The sequence below is a fragment of the Trachypithecus francoisi genome, unplaced genomic scaffold (assembly GCF_009764315.1).
Source record: "Trachypithecus francoisi isolate TF-2019V2 unplaced genomic scaffold, Tfra_2.0 Contig01436, whole genome shotgun sequence".
NCBI lineage: Eukaryota > Metazoa > Chordata > Mammalia > Primates > Cercopithecidae > Trachypithecus > Trachypithecus francoisi.
The window spans coordinates 1,349,430-1,367,174 of record NW_022681430.1 but is presented as its reverse complement, the minus strand read 5'-3'; the positions used below and the strand labels follow the sequence as shown (position 1 = coordinate 1,367,174).

At 44.5% G+C, this 17,745-nt stretch overlaps 1 protein-coding gene across 1 annotated transcript; it reads right to left on the bottom strand.

Annotated features, from left to right (window-relative positions):
- Window positions 1-574: 574 nt before the first annotated feature.
- Window positions 575-6,313, bottom strand: HHEX (hematopoietically expressed homeobox). The gene is made up of 4 exons (XM_033224545.1): window positions 5,853-6,313; window positions 3,672-3,850; window positions 3,465-3,515; window positions 575-1,674 (listed from the first exon to the last, which is right to left on the bottom strand). The coding sequence occupies exons 1-4, from the start codon at window positions 6,211-6,213 to the stop codon at window positions 1,453-1,455; spliced, it is 813 nt and encodes a 270-aa protein (XP_033080436.1). The 5' UTR covers window positions 6,214-6,313; the 3' UTR covers window positions 575-1,452.
- Between the last annotated feature and the right edge of the window lie 11,432 nt (window positions 6,314-17,745).

Sequence of the window (17,745 nt, the reverse complement as noted above, 5' to 3'; positions counted from 1 at the left end):
AGAAGTCCAGGAACAGGGCTGGCAATGAGTTTCCACAAGCCCTGCAGGAGGTTCTGAAGTTCCCCGGGTTCGAGAACCGCTCTCAGTGCAAACCACCTCCCCGCTCCTCTCGGCCAGGGTCCCCCATCCCCCCACACGAACCTCCCCACCGCGGGCCCAGCCGCGCGGAGCGGGCTCCTGAGCCCCGGCCACCGAGAGATGACGCGGTGTTGACTCAGCCGGTCAAGGACGGCGAGGGCCAGCCCGGGAGCTGAAGCGAATCGATGGGGTTCGGACAGCCCCGTGCTTCGCAGCGTAGCGGGCCTGGGCCTCGGCTCTTCCCGTCGCCTGGCGTGCCGGGACTCGAACCTGCCCGGCTCGCCATCTGCCGGCAGGAGCAGAGCCCCAAGGCAAACGCCCCGGGAGAGACCCCAACCCACATTCCAAGCACCCAGCCGCGGTCCCGGGCCTCAGAGTGAGAGCCCCAACAAGATGCAGCCCCAGTCACTTCCTGTCCCCAGAGCCCAGCACCGCGCCAGGCACCCAGGAGGTCTAGAAAAGGTGTGATTTTTTAAAATCAAAGAATTAGACTTGCAACGAGGTCAGTCGTCCCACGGACGGCTTTATTTTACAGTCAAGTTACTTATTAAAAAAAAATTTTGGCCATTTTTTTTACAGTGAACAATTCTATATACACATTATAAACATTGTTTGATATAAAACAGTATCTACAATCTACTTACATTTAATTAACCTGTGACTTCTAGTTCATCTGCGATTAATTTTAGTCAGGTCAGTTTCTCTGCTTGAATTGGGAGGTACTATCCCCTTAACACCTTGGTCAAACAGGTACTAAGTGATAGTGCAAAACAAGCATTTAAGATTCTTATCAGCTATATCTCTGACAAAAAGAACACACATCTCTTGAGACAAGAGCTCTGAAATGGTTTTGGATTTAAGACAGCAGTATAAGAATGTCATATAAAAGTAAAGAATGTTTTCATTTTAAAATACTCCAACGCTGCCTGAAATGTAGGCACCTCTGGATCTGGGGTATCCCTTTGCCTTTCCATTAAGTGGGAGATACACAGATTACAGAAAAGCCATTCAAGAAGGTCCTATTAAAACCTTTAAAGCTGTAACTTAGAAATTTAAATTTAACAAAAAGCTCAAAATTACTTTTTTATAAATAGTGAAAACAACTTTTTTTTTAAAAGGGGAATGAATTTAATCACTACAATGTCACTTTATCAAAACCACCTAAGATCGGTACATAAACTATTTGTTAAGTCAAAATCAAGGTCTCCATGTAGGTTTGTTAACTGAGCAGTGCACCAAATATTTTTAGGTTTCCAGAATACCAGAAAATTGATTCCCTTTCTTATATAGCCTTCCAGTTCTTCTATGAAGATTTTCTGTAGTAAAATATTATTCCTAAATCCAGTTTTCTGAACATGCCAATGCCAGTGGTCATCATCCAGCATTAAAATAGCCTTTATCGCCCTCAATGTCCACTTCCTGATCAGAATCCTCTGAAATCTCTGATTCAAGGTCTTCCTGGGAGGCAGGGGAGGGCGAACATTGAGAGCTATCCAAAGAAGCACCTTTATTCTGTTCACTGGGCAAATCTTGCCTCTGATCACAGGAACTGTCCAAACTTTCCAGTTCTTCTTTTTTATTGCTTTGAGGGTTCTCCTGAATAAAGGAAATGAAAATGGAGATTGGAAGGATCATAAAATGTGGATAGTGAGAGGAATAAATCAAAATGTCTCTTCATCCTATTCTATCTTTTAATTTTTAGTTTACTGTTTTTGGTTTATAATCTTATTCAGGAGATACATACTTGTGCTTTTCTCTCACTTTGTAAGAAAAGTTTCTGTCATATCAAAGATTATATGCTTAAAAGATGAGAACCAGTCATGAACATAAGTGTGATATATTATACCAATTGAACATGAATTCTGGTTACTTAACACCAGCCCAGACCCATGGTTTCAGTATTCTCAAAAGTTTAAGGGGGAAAGAAAATCCAATCACTACAAAGACACCTTAACTTCATTCTTTAAATATTTAAACCTTGCCAATTAACAGTCTTTCCGACATTTTAAAAATAAGAATGCTAAATGGTGAATTAAGAATAAAGTTTCAAAATTATTAGATTGGATCTTTTTTCAGTCATTTTCTGGAGCAAATTTATAAACATCTACATGTGTAAATGTATAACAAGTTAAAAAATCATGGCAAAGAAAAAAATGTGTATCTGGAAGGTGGCTGCCAACTGAGAACGCAGACAATTAGCTACAATTTACTTAAAATCTGGGGCAAATTTCTGAGAAATATCCCCATATTACATAGAAACCACTATTTTTAAGGTCTCTGGTAAACTAGAGTCAAGCCTTTGACCAAGAACTATTAAGTATATAAGCTAGTGAATTTTTAATCCTATGCTTGTCTAAAATGCATATAAATACTACACAGAAATATTACAACATCTATTTGTTATATAGTTGCAAGCCTATAGTCTCAACAAATAGATGTACAAGGTCACAAATTGAGAGTGAATCTCCAAATATTTAAATCACATTACAGTAATGAAATTACAGGAATTTTATTTTCTATTTCAAAATATTCTTTGGGACACTTTCTTTTTAATGAGAAAGTAATGATCAATAAATTTTAAAATCCACTTTGCTTTAAATTTCTCTACTCATTGTTTCAAAGTATTTATTATAAACTGTATATACAATGACAAGTGAACAATTCAGCAATTATCAGATAACTATGGAGAATATATCCAGATTAGGACATCAAAAATGAATGTTTAGCTTTAAGTCAATAGACCTTCTTTTAAAAAACGAAATTAGCCTTTACTTTTTATCGCATATTGCGAAACAAGGTCACTGGAAGAAAGACTGTTAGAAAGTTTAAGCTACTTTCCAAACAGGCTTGAATATTTTCTTACAAGTTTTATATTTCATTTTAAGAGCTGGCATTAGATGGAAAATAATTTTTAAACTCCCTGACATTTAATTCTTCTAAAAAAACAGTGCAAACAAGACTTAAAGGTGTTTGTTTCTTTATATTTACCCTTGAGTTCTGCCTGGTTTTATTATGGCTGTGTAAATAAAAGAAACAATTTTCTCCGAAAGATAACTGCTTAAGTCATTTACTGTCAATTACTTTATCTTTCCTGCGTTAATTAGATAAACAACATATGGGATTTATAAAACAATTAGCTGGGAGTTTTACTAGCCAGTGTGTGAAAACCCAAGCATAATTGATATAGGAACCCCATTAGGTGCTTTTAGCATTACTGCCACCTGAGCAACTCATCCTGAATTTCAGCAGGACTATTTGTCTTTTTAATCAAGGTGAAGAGGTTAAATAGTCTCTTAAATGACTTTTGCATACAACCCATAACAGCCTTGCACTGAGATAACGTGATAAAAATATTTATTTCCATAGAAACAGAACCATGTCCATACCTGTTTTAGTCTCCTCCATTTAGCGCGTCGATTCTGAAACCAGGTTTTGACCTACAGGAAAGAGAGAAAGAAAACTTGCCACGACCCCGCGTCGGGACGTGCCAGAGGGCAGGGTGGCTCCTCGCCTCTCTCTCGGTGACCCGGCGATCCCTGCCCCAGAAGCCTTCCCTTCCCCGGAGGCGGCCCCAGGCCCCCGAGCGAGCTCACCTGTCTCTCACTGAGCTGCAGCATCTTGGCCAGACGCTTCCTCTCGGGCGGAGAGAGATATTTCTGCGTCTCGAACTTCTTCTCCAGCTCGATGGTCTGGTCGTTGGAGAACCTCACCTGGCCGCCTTTCCTTTTATGCAGAGGCCTCTGCAAGAAGGGGCTCCAGAGTAGAGGTTTGCCTGCGGGCGGAAAGAGCGACGCTCACCCACGGCCCTGGAGCGGCCTGGCCAGACCCCAGAGCTGCCGGGCCCAGGGGATGACAAAGGTAGGCCAGGAGGCCACCCAACCAGACACGTTCACATACACCCACCGGCACGTGGACCTAACACGTTCCCATCAACACACAAACATACTCAAAGTCACACCCGACACCGCAGATGCACACAGCCTTGTACACACACACACAGACACAGCCGTCACACCTAGAACTAAATCCAAACATATCTTTAACCCCGAAAAAAATGCGCACTACCTGCTGGGCTTACAATACCACGACCCTCTTTCACCAGTGGATCTCGGATTTATACATAACTTTTTGCCCGTTGGATCTCCCTTGGTGGGCCGCACTTTCGAACACCGGGTGTGTGGGTGTTGGGGAGGAGCGGGGCTGCTGCACCGCCAAGGTCTGGCTGCGCAGGAAGCGCTCCGGCCCGGACTCCCGCATTAGGCCGCGCTAGGAGCCTCCAATCCTGGCTGGGGGAGCCGCGGCCTCCTCTGATTTCACACCCAGCCCGCGGGGGCGGCCAGTTAAAGCCACCCCATGGGCTATGGCAACATTTCCGTCAATGTGTTTCCTGTTGGTCTAGCTCGAAAAACCCTTTGCTTCCTCCTGCGCGGTCCCAGCAGTAACCCAAGGAAACTCAGGGCGCGCTGTGAAAACGTTAGCCCCAGGTCCGGCCCGGCTGAGGGTCCCGCTCCAGCCCCGACAGGCGACCACAGCCAGGCTCGGGTCGCATCATCAAACCCTCGAGGCTGGAATCAGACAGGATAACAACTCAAAATCACAAAAAGATGAACTAAAAATACAATCCTCCTCCCTGTAACGGCGAGAAGGTAAGGTAGAGGGCCGAGCTAGAGGCCGCGCCATAATAATGGCGACATTAAAATGCTAATTAAGACGTTAATTGTTTTCAGGGTCCCTACTGAAGCTTCTAATAACAGAGTTTATTTAAAACTCTAGAGGCGCCCCGTTTCCTTATTTACCCTAGGGCTCCAGACCTCGAAGGCGCCAAGGGTCACCCACAGCGCGGACCTCCGGCGGCTTATTTCTTAGGCCGCACAGTGAGGGGACAAGCCCCGAAGTTCTGGAATACATGCCCTATGTGTCCCTGCTTCCCTTCCTAACTGGCGACCAGCAGCTGCTGCTTCCTACTCCCAAAGTAGTGTCGGTCGGTATGTCCGTCAGTGTGCAGGCCTGCACCTCAACGCTTTGAAAGCTAGCATTGTTTTTTCGAGATTTTGCTTGCGTCAGGCTTCAGACTGGTGCAAAACAGCCTCGAAAAAAAAAAATAGGAAGCAACTGGTTATTTTAGCTGCCATAAAGTCACATCCCACACAGAGGAAATGAACAATATCAGAAAAACGGATCCCGGCTATCAGAAGTCGAGTGTTTCCTGAATTTGTCTGTATTGAGGATGTCGATAAAATAATCAGCAGCGTGCACTACTCCGGGGGAAGGGTCTGCTTCATGCAGCCAGGAAAACACTTAACAGCTTCTGAAACCAGATTTACTCCTATCGAGAACTCAAGATTTCCTGTATGAACGGAAAGGGTCAGGCTCTTTCACTGCACAAGCCTGTTGAACCAGGTCCAGCCCCGCAGTCACCCGGGCCCAGCTGCCCCACGGGGGCCGGCTCAGGCGCCTCGACGCCCCTTTCCCCATCCCTCCCGCTAAGGGAGCCCCACCCCGGGTGACACGCGCGGTCCACGGCTGCCCTCGCCGCGAGGTCTATCGCCGGCCCGCGGGCCCCGACGCCTGCAAGGTGCAGGAAAACCAATCTGAGTCACGGTGCGGTCAGCCCTGGCCGTGCGCCTCCTGTCGCCGCGCGTGCCCGACAGCCGATTTTCCATCGCTTTTGCCACAGCCGTCTACGGCCTGCCCCCTTCGCCCCCTTGGCCTCCCCGGCGCTGCCACCTGCCGGGTGGCGCCTCCTCACCCCCACCCTCGCCCGGCCGCCTTACCCAGGGGGTCGTGGCGGAGCAGGGCGTGCGTGTAGTCGTTCACCGTCCGCGGGAAGGGGTACAGAGGGCCCCCGAAGCCGCCAGGTCCGTAGGCAGCGGCCAGCGCGGCGGCGGAGTGGTGCGAGAAGGCGGGGTGGATCGGCGTGGGCTCGTACACCGGGGTCCGGTAGGGGGACACGAGGCTGGTGAAGGAGGAGTTGGGAGACGGCAGCGTGGGGGCGGGCGTGGGCGCGGCGGGCCCGCGGCCCAAGATGTCCTCGATGTAGAAGGGCGTCGGGTGTGCGGGCTGCAGCAGCGGCGTGGGCGCGTACAGCGGCATCCCCACGGCGCCCGCTGCCGGCCCGGGGTGCGGGTACTGCATGGCTCCGCCGCGCTCCGGCCCCTCGCAGAGCTACTAGCTCGCGCCGCGGCGCTACATTTATCCGCGCTCCGCGCTCCCGGCGATAGGCTCCGCCGGCCGCGGGGTGGGGCCGCGCTCGCTGGCCCCTTCCTGCCGCCGGTCCCTGCGGCCAATGGCGCGGGGCCCCAGGAGCTGCCGCCCGCCCCCACCCCGGCCCGCCCAGCCGGCCGAGCTCCCCGCCCCCGGGACGCGCTTGCTCCCAGGCTCCGGGGACCTGGCTCCCTGGTGCCCCGCCGCCGCCGTCGCCCCTCGGGGCTCCAGGCACCCCGGCCGAGGACGCCCTCGAGGGAAGTCTGGGGCCGCGTGCGTCGGGGGAAGCGCGAGGAAGGCGGCTGCCTGGAGTGCGGGCTCCAGCGGCCCTGTCCGCGGTCCCGAGGCACCTCTGCCGAAATTCGGGGGCGCCGTGCGGCTCCGGGCCCGGGGTGGCACCAGCCGTTTCCAGGCGGGGGGCAGCGGGACTCGGCGGGAGCAGAGGCCGCTGGCCTAAGACGCCTTCCCAGTGGGTGCGCTCCCTGGATTAACAGTGGCACTGGCTGTCACCCCGGCCGTCTCCCGAGCTCAGAGCGGGACAGCGCCCTGGGTTCCTAGGGCTGCTCCGCGGCCCTTAGCTGCGGCCCGGCGGGGTTCGGATGGCTGGCGTTCAGGTGCTGTGGACTGTTGGCCGCTCCACCCGGTTTCATTTGGAGGCCTCGGACTCAAGCCACTTCCGCGAGGATGCTGGCAGAAGCCGCACCGAGCAGCAATCAAGGGGAGACCCGGGTTCTACAGCGCCGGCCAGAGGCTGTGCAGTCTTCAGTCCAGTGGTGGCTGCTCCGTGTCTTTTCTGCCGGCTCTTGAGGGTCGCAGCTGCGCGCAGTCTGACTCTCTGGTTTTGCACGTGTTTTCTATTGAAGCAGTCCGTACCGCTGGCCCGTATGGCCTCGGCTCTGTGCGGCTTCACTCGCCTCTGGGGCAAGGGGGCATTTTCTTGATTGACGCCCTCCTGCGGTCGTCACACCTCGCGGTGAGCCGTTTCTGCTAAGGTGCTCCATTAATCGTGGAAATGGAAAGACTTCCCAGCTTTTCCCCAGCTTTTTCTATTGAGACTTCTCAGGTTTTAAAGTTTATAATTTGAAACTATTTGTCCAAACGCAGCGGGACCACAGTAGGAAGAGGCGTGGACTGTGAGCCTGACCGCCTGTTCGACTTTCACTTCGCACATTTTTGTTGAGCAACTAGTGTGTGCCAGCAGTGAAAAGGACAGATGTAGTCCCTCTCCTCACGGAGACAGGAAACAAATTTTAATACATGTATGTGCTAGGAAGGAGATGTACATAATGATTTCAAACCTGTAACAAGGGGACATCAGCTATCTGGGGGACATTAAGGAAGGGAAAAGCTTCCCAAGAATTGATGTTTGAAAAGTGAGTAGGTGTCAGCAAGCCCAGGGTGCTTTCACATTCCAAGTCCAGAGAACAGCATGTGAGCGTTGTTAGTTAATGCAACTTTCATCAAGTCACCGTCCCTGAGTTTTTCTCACCTGAAACATTTGAGACTTGGCCTAAAGGCTCCTAATCTTTTTAGGGTAGTGTTAATAGGTATCTTTCAGAATCTAAGGACAGACAAGAGCTACAAGCCCAGACAAACTCAGAAATGTACTACACTGTCATTCGAGTTAAAGCACGTTGAGGGTAGGTAAGAATATAATTGCTCTATTATATAGTACATATAAATTATAATTTTATATGTTCTATGATATAAACTATCTCTGGAAGGATAACGAACATTGGTTGACTATGAAGAAAGGGGTGGATTGAAGGGAGCATGTATAGCTGTGAATATTTGGAGACTTGCACTAGATGGATGTATGACCTATTTGTCGTATAAGTAAGTCCTTGAAGAAGTGACTGATTCTAGGTCTAGGGCAAGAAAAGTACAAGGTAAGCTCAAAGACGTCTTGTGCCAGAAACCGTGAAAAGAAAATAGGGACCACCTTGGAGTGGTTTCCATCGGCAAAAGTTGGGGTGATTTAAGCTTTAAAAATACGTCATGGATTTATACCACTTTGAATATAACAATTCGTGAGTCCGTAGTGGTACTCAGAGAGGGAAAGGTGCAGTGGATGTGAAAGCTGGAAGAATGCCAGCTAACAGATGCAGAAAAATTGGTACAATCAAAAAACTCAATAATTCTTTCAAGAAAGAGTCATCATCAACTAACGAGTGAAATGTTGAGGATGAGGATTTTCACAAGGCCTCATAATATCCCAATTAACTGGATTCTAGGTTTTAAAAAACTATAAAAGACATTGCTTTTTATGGGAGGATAATGGGGACAAACTATGAAGTATATGTTAGTTGACATTATTAATCTTCTTTTAGATGTGATATTGGTATTGTAAGTTACTTTGGAAAATGTCTGCGATCTTGGGAGTTGCAAGCTAAAGTGTTTAGGGGTGATGGGTCATATCTGCAGCTTACTTTCATATGCTTCAATATATACATATATGTGCACACACATCTACATGTATATTTATACACACACATATCTATATACATGCACATATATGTATATATAAAGAGGGAGATATCACAGGTTCAGTTCCAGACCACCTCAATAAATAAACATAGCAATAAAGCAAGTCACATGAATTCGTTGGTTTCCCAGTGCATATAAAGGAGGTTATCTTTACGCTATACTATATTCAATGTTCAATAGCATTATGTCTTTTTTTTTTTTTTTTTTGAGACGGAGTCTCGCTCTGTCGCCCAGGCTGGAGTGCAGTGGCCGGATCTCAGCTCACTGCAAGCTCCGCCTCCCGGGTTCACGCCATTCTCCTGCCTCAGCCTCCCGAGTAGTAGCTGGGACTACAGGCGCCCGCCACCTCGCCCGGCTAGTTTTTTGTACTTTTTAGTAGAGACGGGGTTTCACCGTGTTAGCCAGGATGGTCTCGATCTCCTGACCTTGTGATCCGCCCGCCTCGGCCTCCCAAAGTGCTGGGATTACAGGCTTGAGCCACCGCGCCCGGCCAGCATTATGTCTTAAAAAACAATGTACGTACCTTAATTTAAAAATACTTTGTTACTAAAAAAATTGCTAACTATCAGCAAGGGGTGTTAGCTCACACCTGTAATCCTAGCACTTTGGGAGGCCAAGGCCGGCAGATCACTTGAGGTCATGAGTTCAAGACCAGCCTGGCCAATATAGTAAAACCCCGTGTCTACTAAAAATACAAAAATTAGCCGGAAATTGCTTGAATCCGGGAGGAAGAGGTTGCAGTGAGCTGAGATCATGCTACTACACTCCAGCCTGGGCAACAGAATGAGACTCTATCTCAAAAAAAAAAAAAAAATTGCTAACAATCATCTGAGCCTTCAGCAAGTCATAATCTTTTTGCTTTTGAGGGTTGTTGCCTTGATGTGGATGACTGCAGGGTGGGAGGCACAGAAGGTTGGGGTGGCTGTGGCAATTCCTTAAAGACAACAATGAAGTTTGCCACATCTGTTGACCCCTCCATTCATAAAAGATTTCTCTGTAGCATGTGGTGATGTTTGATAGCATTTTTATCCACAGTAGAACTTTCAAAATCGGAGTTCATTTTCTCAAACCCTGTGCTGCTCTATCAAGTATGGTGGTGTAATAGCCTCTCTTTTTTTTGTCCTTTTTTTTTCCTCTTTGTAGAGAATGGAGTTTCACTACATTGCCCAGGCAGGTCTCGAACTACTGGACTCAAGCTATTCTCCTGCCTCTGCCTCCCTAAATGGATTACAGGCATGAACCATTGCATCCAGCTATGTAATATTCTAAATCCTTTGTTGTCGTTTCAATAATGTTCACAGCATATTCAGCAGAAGTAGATGCCATCTCAAAAAAACACTTTCTTTGCTCATCGGTAAGAAGTAACTCCTCGTCCATTCAAGTTGTATCATGAGATTGCAGCAATTCAGTCACATCTTCACGCTCCACTTCTATTTCTCTTGCTGTTTTCAGCACATATGCAATTACTTTCTCCACTGAAATCTTGAACCCCTCAAAGTCATCTGTGAGAGTTGGAATCAACTTCTTCCAAACTTCTGTTAATGTTGATATTTTTACCTCCTCCCATGAATCATGGCCTCTGGAGTGGTGAATCCTTTCCAGAAGGGTTTCACTTGACTTTGCCCACATCCATCAGAGGAATCACTATCTATAGCAGCTATAGCCTTACAAAATGTATTTCTTAAGTAATAAGATTTGAAAATCAAAATCACTCTTTGATTCATGGCCTGCAGAATGGATGTTGTGTTAGCAGGCATGAAAACAATGTTCATCTCTTTGTATATCTTCAGAGCTCTTGGGTGACCAGGTGCATTGTCAATGATCAGTAATAATTTGAAAGGCATATTTTTTTTCCTGAGCAGTAGATCTCAACAATAGGCTTAAAATATTCAGTAAACCATACAGTAAAATGATGTGCTGCCATCCAGGCTTTGTTGTTTTATTTATAGGGCACAGGCAGAGTAGATGTAGCATAATTCTTAAGGGCCCTAGGATTTTCAGAATGGCCAATAAGCATCGCTTTCAACTTAAATGTCAGCTGCATTAGCACCTAACAAGAGAGTCAGACTGTCCTTTGAAACTCTGAAGCCAGCATTGACTTCTCACTAGCTATGAAAGTCCTAGATGGCATCTTCTTCCAATAGAAGGCTTTTTGATCTACGTGTAGAATCAGTTTAGTGTAGCCATGTTCATCAATGATCTTAGCTAGATCTTCTGGGTAATTTGCTGCACCTTTTCTATCAACATTTTCTGCTTCACCTTGCACTTTTATGTTATGGTGATGGCTTCCTTCTTTAAACCTCGTGAACCAACCTCATCTAGTATCCACCGTTTCTTCTGCAGCTTCCTCACCTTTCTGAGCCTTCATAGAATTGAAGAGAGTTGGGGCCTTGCTCTGGGTTAGGCTTTCGTGTAAGGGAATGTTGTGGCTGGTTTAATCTTCTATCCAGACCACTTGCACTTTCTCCAGATCAGCAATAAGGCTGTTTCACTTCTTAGCATTCATTTGTTCATTGGAGTACCACCTTAAATTTCCTTCAAGAACTCTTCCGTTGTGTTCACAGCTTGTCTAACTTCTAGTGTATCTTAACTTTCTACATGACCTCCTTGCTGAGCTTAATCATTTCTTGCTTTTGATTAAAAGAGACATGCAATTCTTGCTTTCCCTTGAACACTTAGGGGCTATTGTAGGGTTATTAATTTGCCCAATTTCAATATTGTTGTCTCTCAAGGAATAAGGAGGCCCAAGGAGAGAAGGAAAGAGACTGGGGAACAGCCTGTCAGTAAGACAGTCAGAACACACGACATTTATTAAGTTAGTCATCTTATATGGGTGCAGTTTGTGGCGCCCCAAAACGATTACAGCAGTAACATCAAAGATCACTGATCACAGATCATCATTACAGATATAATAATAAATATTACAAGAATTACCCAAATGTTACACAAAGACATGAAATGGGCACATATTCTTGGGAAAATGGTGCCAATAGACCTGCTTGATGCAGGGGCGTCACAAACCTTCAATTTGTAAAAAACAGCAATATCTGCAAAGCACAATAAAGTGAAGCACAATAAAATGAGGTATGCCTGTATCAAGAATTATTAATTGGTGAATTTAGGCAAAGAGTACACAGGCATTTGTTTTACTATAATTTCAGGGTATACAAGTATTTGTTGTACTCTAATTTTAGCTTTTTTATAATTACACATAGTAATTAACTTACCATAATTCCTACAGATTTGAAAGTTTTCAATGTAAAAATGAGAAAAAAATGAAAACACCATTTCTTTTTTTAAATCTCAAATTCCTTTTTACCATCCTTTTTTTTTTTTTTTTTTGTGATGGAGTCTCGCTCTGTCACCCAGGCTGGAGTGCAGTGGCGCCATCTTGGCTCACTGCAAGCTCTGCCTTCTGGGTTCACAGCATTCTCCTGCCTCAGCCTCCCAAATAGCTGGCACTACAGGCACCCGCCACCACGCCCGGCTAATTCTTTTGTATTTGTAGTAGAGATGGGGTTTCACCATATTAGCCAGGATGGTCTCGATCTCCTGACCTCATGATCCTCCCATCTCGGCCTCCCAAAGTGCTGGGATTATAGGTGTGAGCCACCGTGCCCAGCCTACCATCCATTTTTTTAAAGGCAAAATGTTTTGAATAATTTGTGAAGATTGCATACAATTTCAGGTAGTGCCTTGCCCCTGGAAACTATCAGTGAAGGGTTATTTGGGAATCATTGATCCCTCTGTGGGTCAGCTCCAATGTTATGCCATCTCCACCAGTCATCATTCTCACGAATGGCCTGATGAATTCAATGTGCTCTTCTGTGTTCCAAGGACAGAGACAAGCTCTGGGGACCAAGAAAGAACAGTTATTATCTGAAGTTCAAACCTACCTTCACAAGTTATGTTTGGGTCTTCAAAGATTGGGACCTCAGTAAACTAAGCAGAAAACTGTGCTTATTATTTTTCTCACAAAATGTTTCCCCCTTGTTTTTGTTGTTCTCCTTTTTCCTGCCCCTTCTACTCCGCAAGTAACAGATGATGACTCCAATTCATTTAGTGCTTTCACAGTAAATCACTAGCCAGCCTTTATTCCCCATCTTCAGAAATAGTATGAGTTTATGGTACTGGTTTATTCTGTGCATGATTCAGCCACCAGCCAAAAGATCTAAATCTACAGATCTTTTAAAAATATATATTAAAATGCTAGGGAAATAATCACTAGCATAGAATTATTAAATAATCACTAATAAAGGAAGCATCCTCTCTTTCTTTGATTTAGCCACAGATCCTGGGAAGTAGATGGAGATCTGAGAAGGCATTGGTAAAACATTCCAGCTCAGCTACATAATTCTCACTGGCAAACTGAAGCACTTAATTCTGTTAAGCTATATAACACTACCTTTTCTACATCTAATCGTCAGATCCATGTTCACTTAGCTAAAGTTAAAAAAAAAAATTACAACCACATTTGTGAATGTCACATTTATTAAACTACATAATTTTTAATATCACTTGTGTACATTTTATAGTTTGTTTTATTGTTTTAAAAGTCATTTGGGGCCCTAAAAGAACTAGATTTTTCCAAAGTTGTCCTTATGATTTTTTTTCACACAGTCAGAACTAATAAAACAAAACTGTTGTAGCTATTTAATTCAAAATCTCTTGGAGTTTCAATATTTTTTCTCTGCTGGATACTAAAACCAATAAAGCTACATGAGATTTTAATTATATTCTGAATTAAACAAGACTTTCTCCAAAAATTTGGCTCCATTTATTTTAGCCATTGCTGTTGTGCAAAAGACCAAATTTGTAAGAAGTTTCTTGTAATTTATCTAGAAGGAATTTAGGTAAACGTTTTGCAACTTACTTTTAATAAATATATGTAGAGGTAAAAATTCAAGTTAGCTATAGCTTGAAAGCATCAGTGGATTTTATTATAACAACTTGGTTCTATTTATACTTACAGTAAGTTTTATCTTCAACTGTTGGGATGACTAAAGCATTTATTGAATTTCATATCAAATCATATATTTTTCAAATATTTGACAAAATCTAATTAGTGCTTTAGTGGTTTACTAACTTACAAAATACTAACCTGATCAAAGAGAAATGCCTCATCCACATCATAAATGGAATCAGAGCCCTGAAATACATAAGCAGTAGGCATCATGACATTGCTTCAGTGATGTTCTTTTTCCAATTTTTTTTTTTTTTTTTTTAGATGGAGTCTTGCTCTATCACCCAGGCTGGAGTGCAATGGCGTGATCTTGGCTCACTGCAACCTCCACCTCCTGCATTCAAGCAATTCTCCTGCCTCAGCCTCCCGAGTAGCTGGGATTACAGGTACCCGCCACCACACCTGGCTAATTTTTGTATTTTTAGTAGAGATGGGGTTTTGCCATGTTGGCCAGGCTAGTCTTGAACACCTGGCCTCAGGTGATCCACCAGTCTCAGCCTCCCAGAGTGCTGAGATTACACGCATGAGCCACCACGCCTAGCCTTTTTCCACATTTTACTACAAGGTGCATCACATACCACTGTCATGTGGGTGAATTTTACTGACCATGGAGCTTTAGGTAGAGCTTTAGGTAACTGCTCAATTTAAAAAGTGATGAAGAATTCAATAATAAAAAGAGCACCCAGTTCTTTAAATGGGCTAAAGGTCTGAATAGATACTTCTCCAAAGAAGATACACAAATAGCCAATAAGCACATGAAAAGATGTTCAACATCATTAATCATCAGGGAAATGCAAATCAAAACCACAATGAGATGCCACTTCGCATCCACTAGGATAGCTATAATAATTTTAAAAACACAAGTGTTGGTGAGGATGTGGAGATTTGGAACCCCATGCTTTGCTAATTGCAATGTAAAATGAAGCAGCAGCTTGGAAAAGCAGTCTGGCAATGCCTGAAAAGTTTCAACATAATGTTACCACATGACCCAATGATTCTATTCTTGTGTATATTCCCACAAAATGAAAACATATGTCCACACAAAAACTTGTTCACAAATGTTCACAGCAGAATTATTTATAATAGCCAGAAAGTGGAAACAACCCAAATGCCCCTCAAATGATGAATGGATATGTTCAAAGTGGTATATCCATACAATGGAATATTATTTGGTAATAAAAAGGTACATCTGATACATGGATGAACTTTGAAAAGATTTATTTTCAAAAGAAGTCAGATGCAAAAGCCCACATATTGTATGTATCTTTCAAGCTTGTCCAGCCCATGGCCCATGGGTCGCATGTGGCCCAGGATGGCTTTGAATGCAGTCCATCACAGATTCGGAAACTTTCTTAAAACATGATGAGATTTTTGTGATTTTTTTTTTTTAGCTCATCAGCAATCGTTAGTGTTAGTGTATTTTAGTGTGGCCCAAGATAGTTCTTCTTCCAGTGTGGTCCCAGGGAAGCCAAAAGATTGGCCACCCCTGCTGTATACGAGATGTTCAGAATAGGCAAATCTGTAGAAATGAAAAGTGGAGTAGTGTTTGCCAAGGCTGAGGAGGTTGGGGATAAATGAAGGGTGACTGCTGGTGGATACAGGGTTTCTTTCTGGAGTGATGAAAATGTTCTAACAGTTATTCTGGTGGTTGTTACACAGCTTTGTGAATAGCTTTAATAAAACTTTTTTTCTTCTTCTTTTTTTTTTTTTTGAGACGGAGTCTCCCTCTGTCACCCAGGCTAGAGCCAGTGATGTCAGCTCACTGCAACCTCCACCTCCCAGGCTCAAGTGATTCTTGTGCCTCAGCCTCCTGAGTAGCTGGGACTACAGGCCTGTGCCACCATGCCCAGCTCATTTTTGTATTTTTAGTCGAGATGGGATTTCATCATGTTGGCCAGGCTGGTCTCAAACTCCTATCCTCAAGTGATTGGCCTGCCTCAACTTCCCAAAATGCTGGGATTACAGGTGTGAGCCACCACACCCAGCCTCTACATAGTTTTTTTTTAGACGATGAAAGGATATCAAATGAAAGCCAGTAATGTACCCTACAATAATTTTAAACGAGGGTTACAATATCAGAAGTGAGATTTCTACATATAATCTAAATCTGTAGATATACAGCCAAACTCCTAGGCAACAAGCCCTGAGAAAGTACTATCGACATCTTTTTTTGTGGGGGGATGGAGTTTCAGTTTTGTTGGAGTGCTCAGGCTGGAGTGCAGTGGCGTGATCTCAGCTCACTGCAACCTCCACCTCCTGGGTTGGAGTGATTCTCCTGCCTCAGCCTCCAGAGTAGCTGGGATTACAGATGCCCACCACCATACCTGGCTAATTTTTGTATTTTTAGTAGAGATGGGGTTTCACCATGTTGGCCAGGCTGGTCTCAAACCCCTGACCTCAGGTGATCCGCCAGCCTCAGCCTCCCAAAGTGCTGGGATTACAAGCGCAAGTCACCTCGCCTGGCCGTTTTTTGTTTCTTGAGACAGGATCTCTCTCTGTTGCCCAGGCTGGAGTGCAGTGGCATGATCTCGGCTCACTGCAACCTCTGACCAGGTTCAAGCAGTTCTCCTGTCTCAGCCTCCTGAGTAGCTGGGATTACAGGCGCATGCCACCACAGCCCGGCTAATTTTTTAGTTTTAGTAGAGATGGGGTTTCACCATATTGGTCAGGCTAGTCTCAAATTCTTGCCCTCAGGTGATCCGCCAGCCTCAGCCTCTCAAAGTGCTGGGATTACGGGTATGAGCCACCACACCTGGCCAGTACTATTAATCTCAATGATAAACCAGGACTCATGCTGTCTGGACCATGGACACCTCTAATCAAGAGGAACAGCCTGCTCCTCTTGATCCTGTGCCTTTTAATTTGCATGTTTTTCACCAACCAGGTGCCCTTCTAATCACCACCGAGAAAGTAGGGGAAGAGGGACTTACTGCCAGAGATCTCAAAGTCTATTGGAAAACCTGAAAGCCAGTCCAAATTCTGTTCCTGATTTTAAAATTTTCACAATGTCCTCTCAGATCTTATGGCCACAAAATTCCACCATCCTTCACTTTAAGGAGCACTGTAAAGATTCCACTCTGAATCTTATAATTAAATCCACTAGCAATATTTGCTAGAGAAATGCTCTATTTTACCATAAAAGAATTAGAAGAGCCCCTTGGGCTACTTTTCTCCATTATCATTATTGTAGTTGTCATTGGCATTATTATTATCACCATGGCAACTATCATTTATTAAGTGCTTACTCTATGCTAGTGATTTACTGCAACAACTCATTTTATCATCACAATACTATTATGAGAAAGATATTACCATCCCTATGCTACCTAAAGGACACTGGGGCTCGAGAAACTAATCAGGCTGGGCTTGGTGGCACACACTTGTAATCCCAGCACTTCAGGAGGCTGAGGCGGGCAGATCTCAAGGTCAGGAGTTCAAGACCAGCCTGACCAATATGGTGAAACCCCATCTCTAGTAAAAATATCTTGACAATATTGCTGGAAATAAATGTGCCTTGTCTGGATTTTCGAAATCTGTTACTATAGGGAGGTTTTTGGTTAGAAATTTACCCAGGGTCTATCGTACTAGATATAAATATTTAGTGGAGAATATAAATATTAATAGGACAAGGCTCCTGCCCTCAAGGAGCTTTGTTATAATGGTATTGGTAAATGAATGTCCTGAAAAGCTCCAGACTATCTGATTTTTGTTGGTGTTATTGTAGTAGATTTAATTATAATGAATCTATAACATGAAGATTCAAGAGCTAGAAATTCAATGAATCTAATACTCTAGATTCTCTAGTCACTAGTGTGGCAATGTGCCAAATATCACATGGACAATAGTCTCATCTTCTTACCTTTGCTTAGCAACTGAATTTTTTGTACAGTGTTTATATATATTCCTGAATATAGAAGGTAGTGTTACCCAGTAGTTAAAAGTATGGACTTTTCTCTAAACTTCCTAACTCTGTGACGTTCGGCAAGGCATTTACTCTTTCTCAGGGTGTGTTT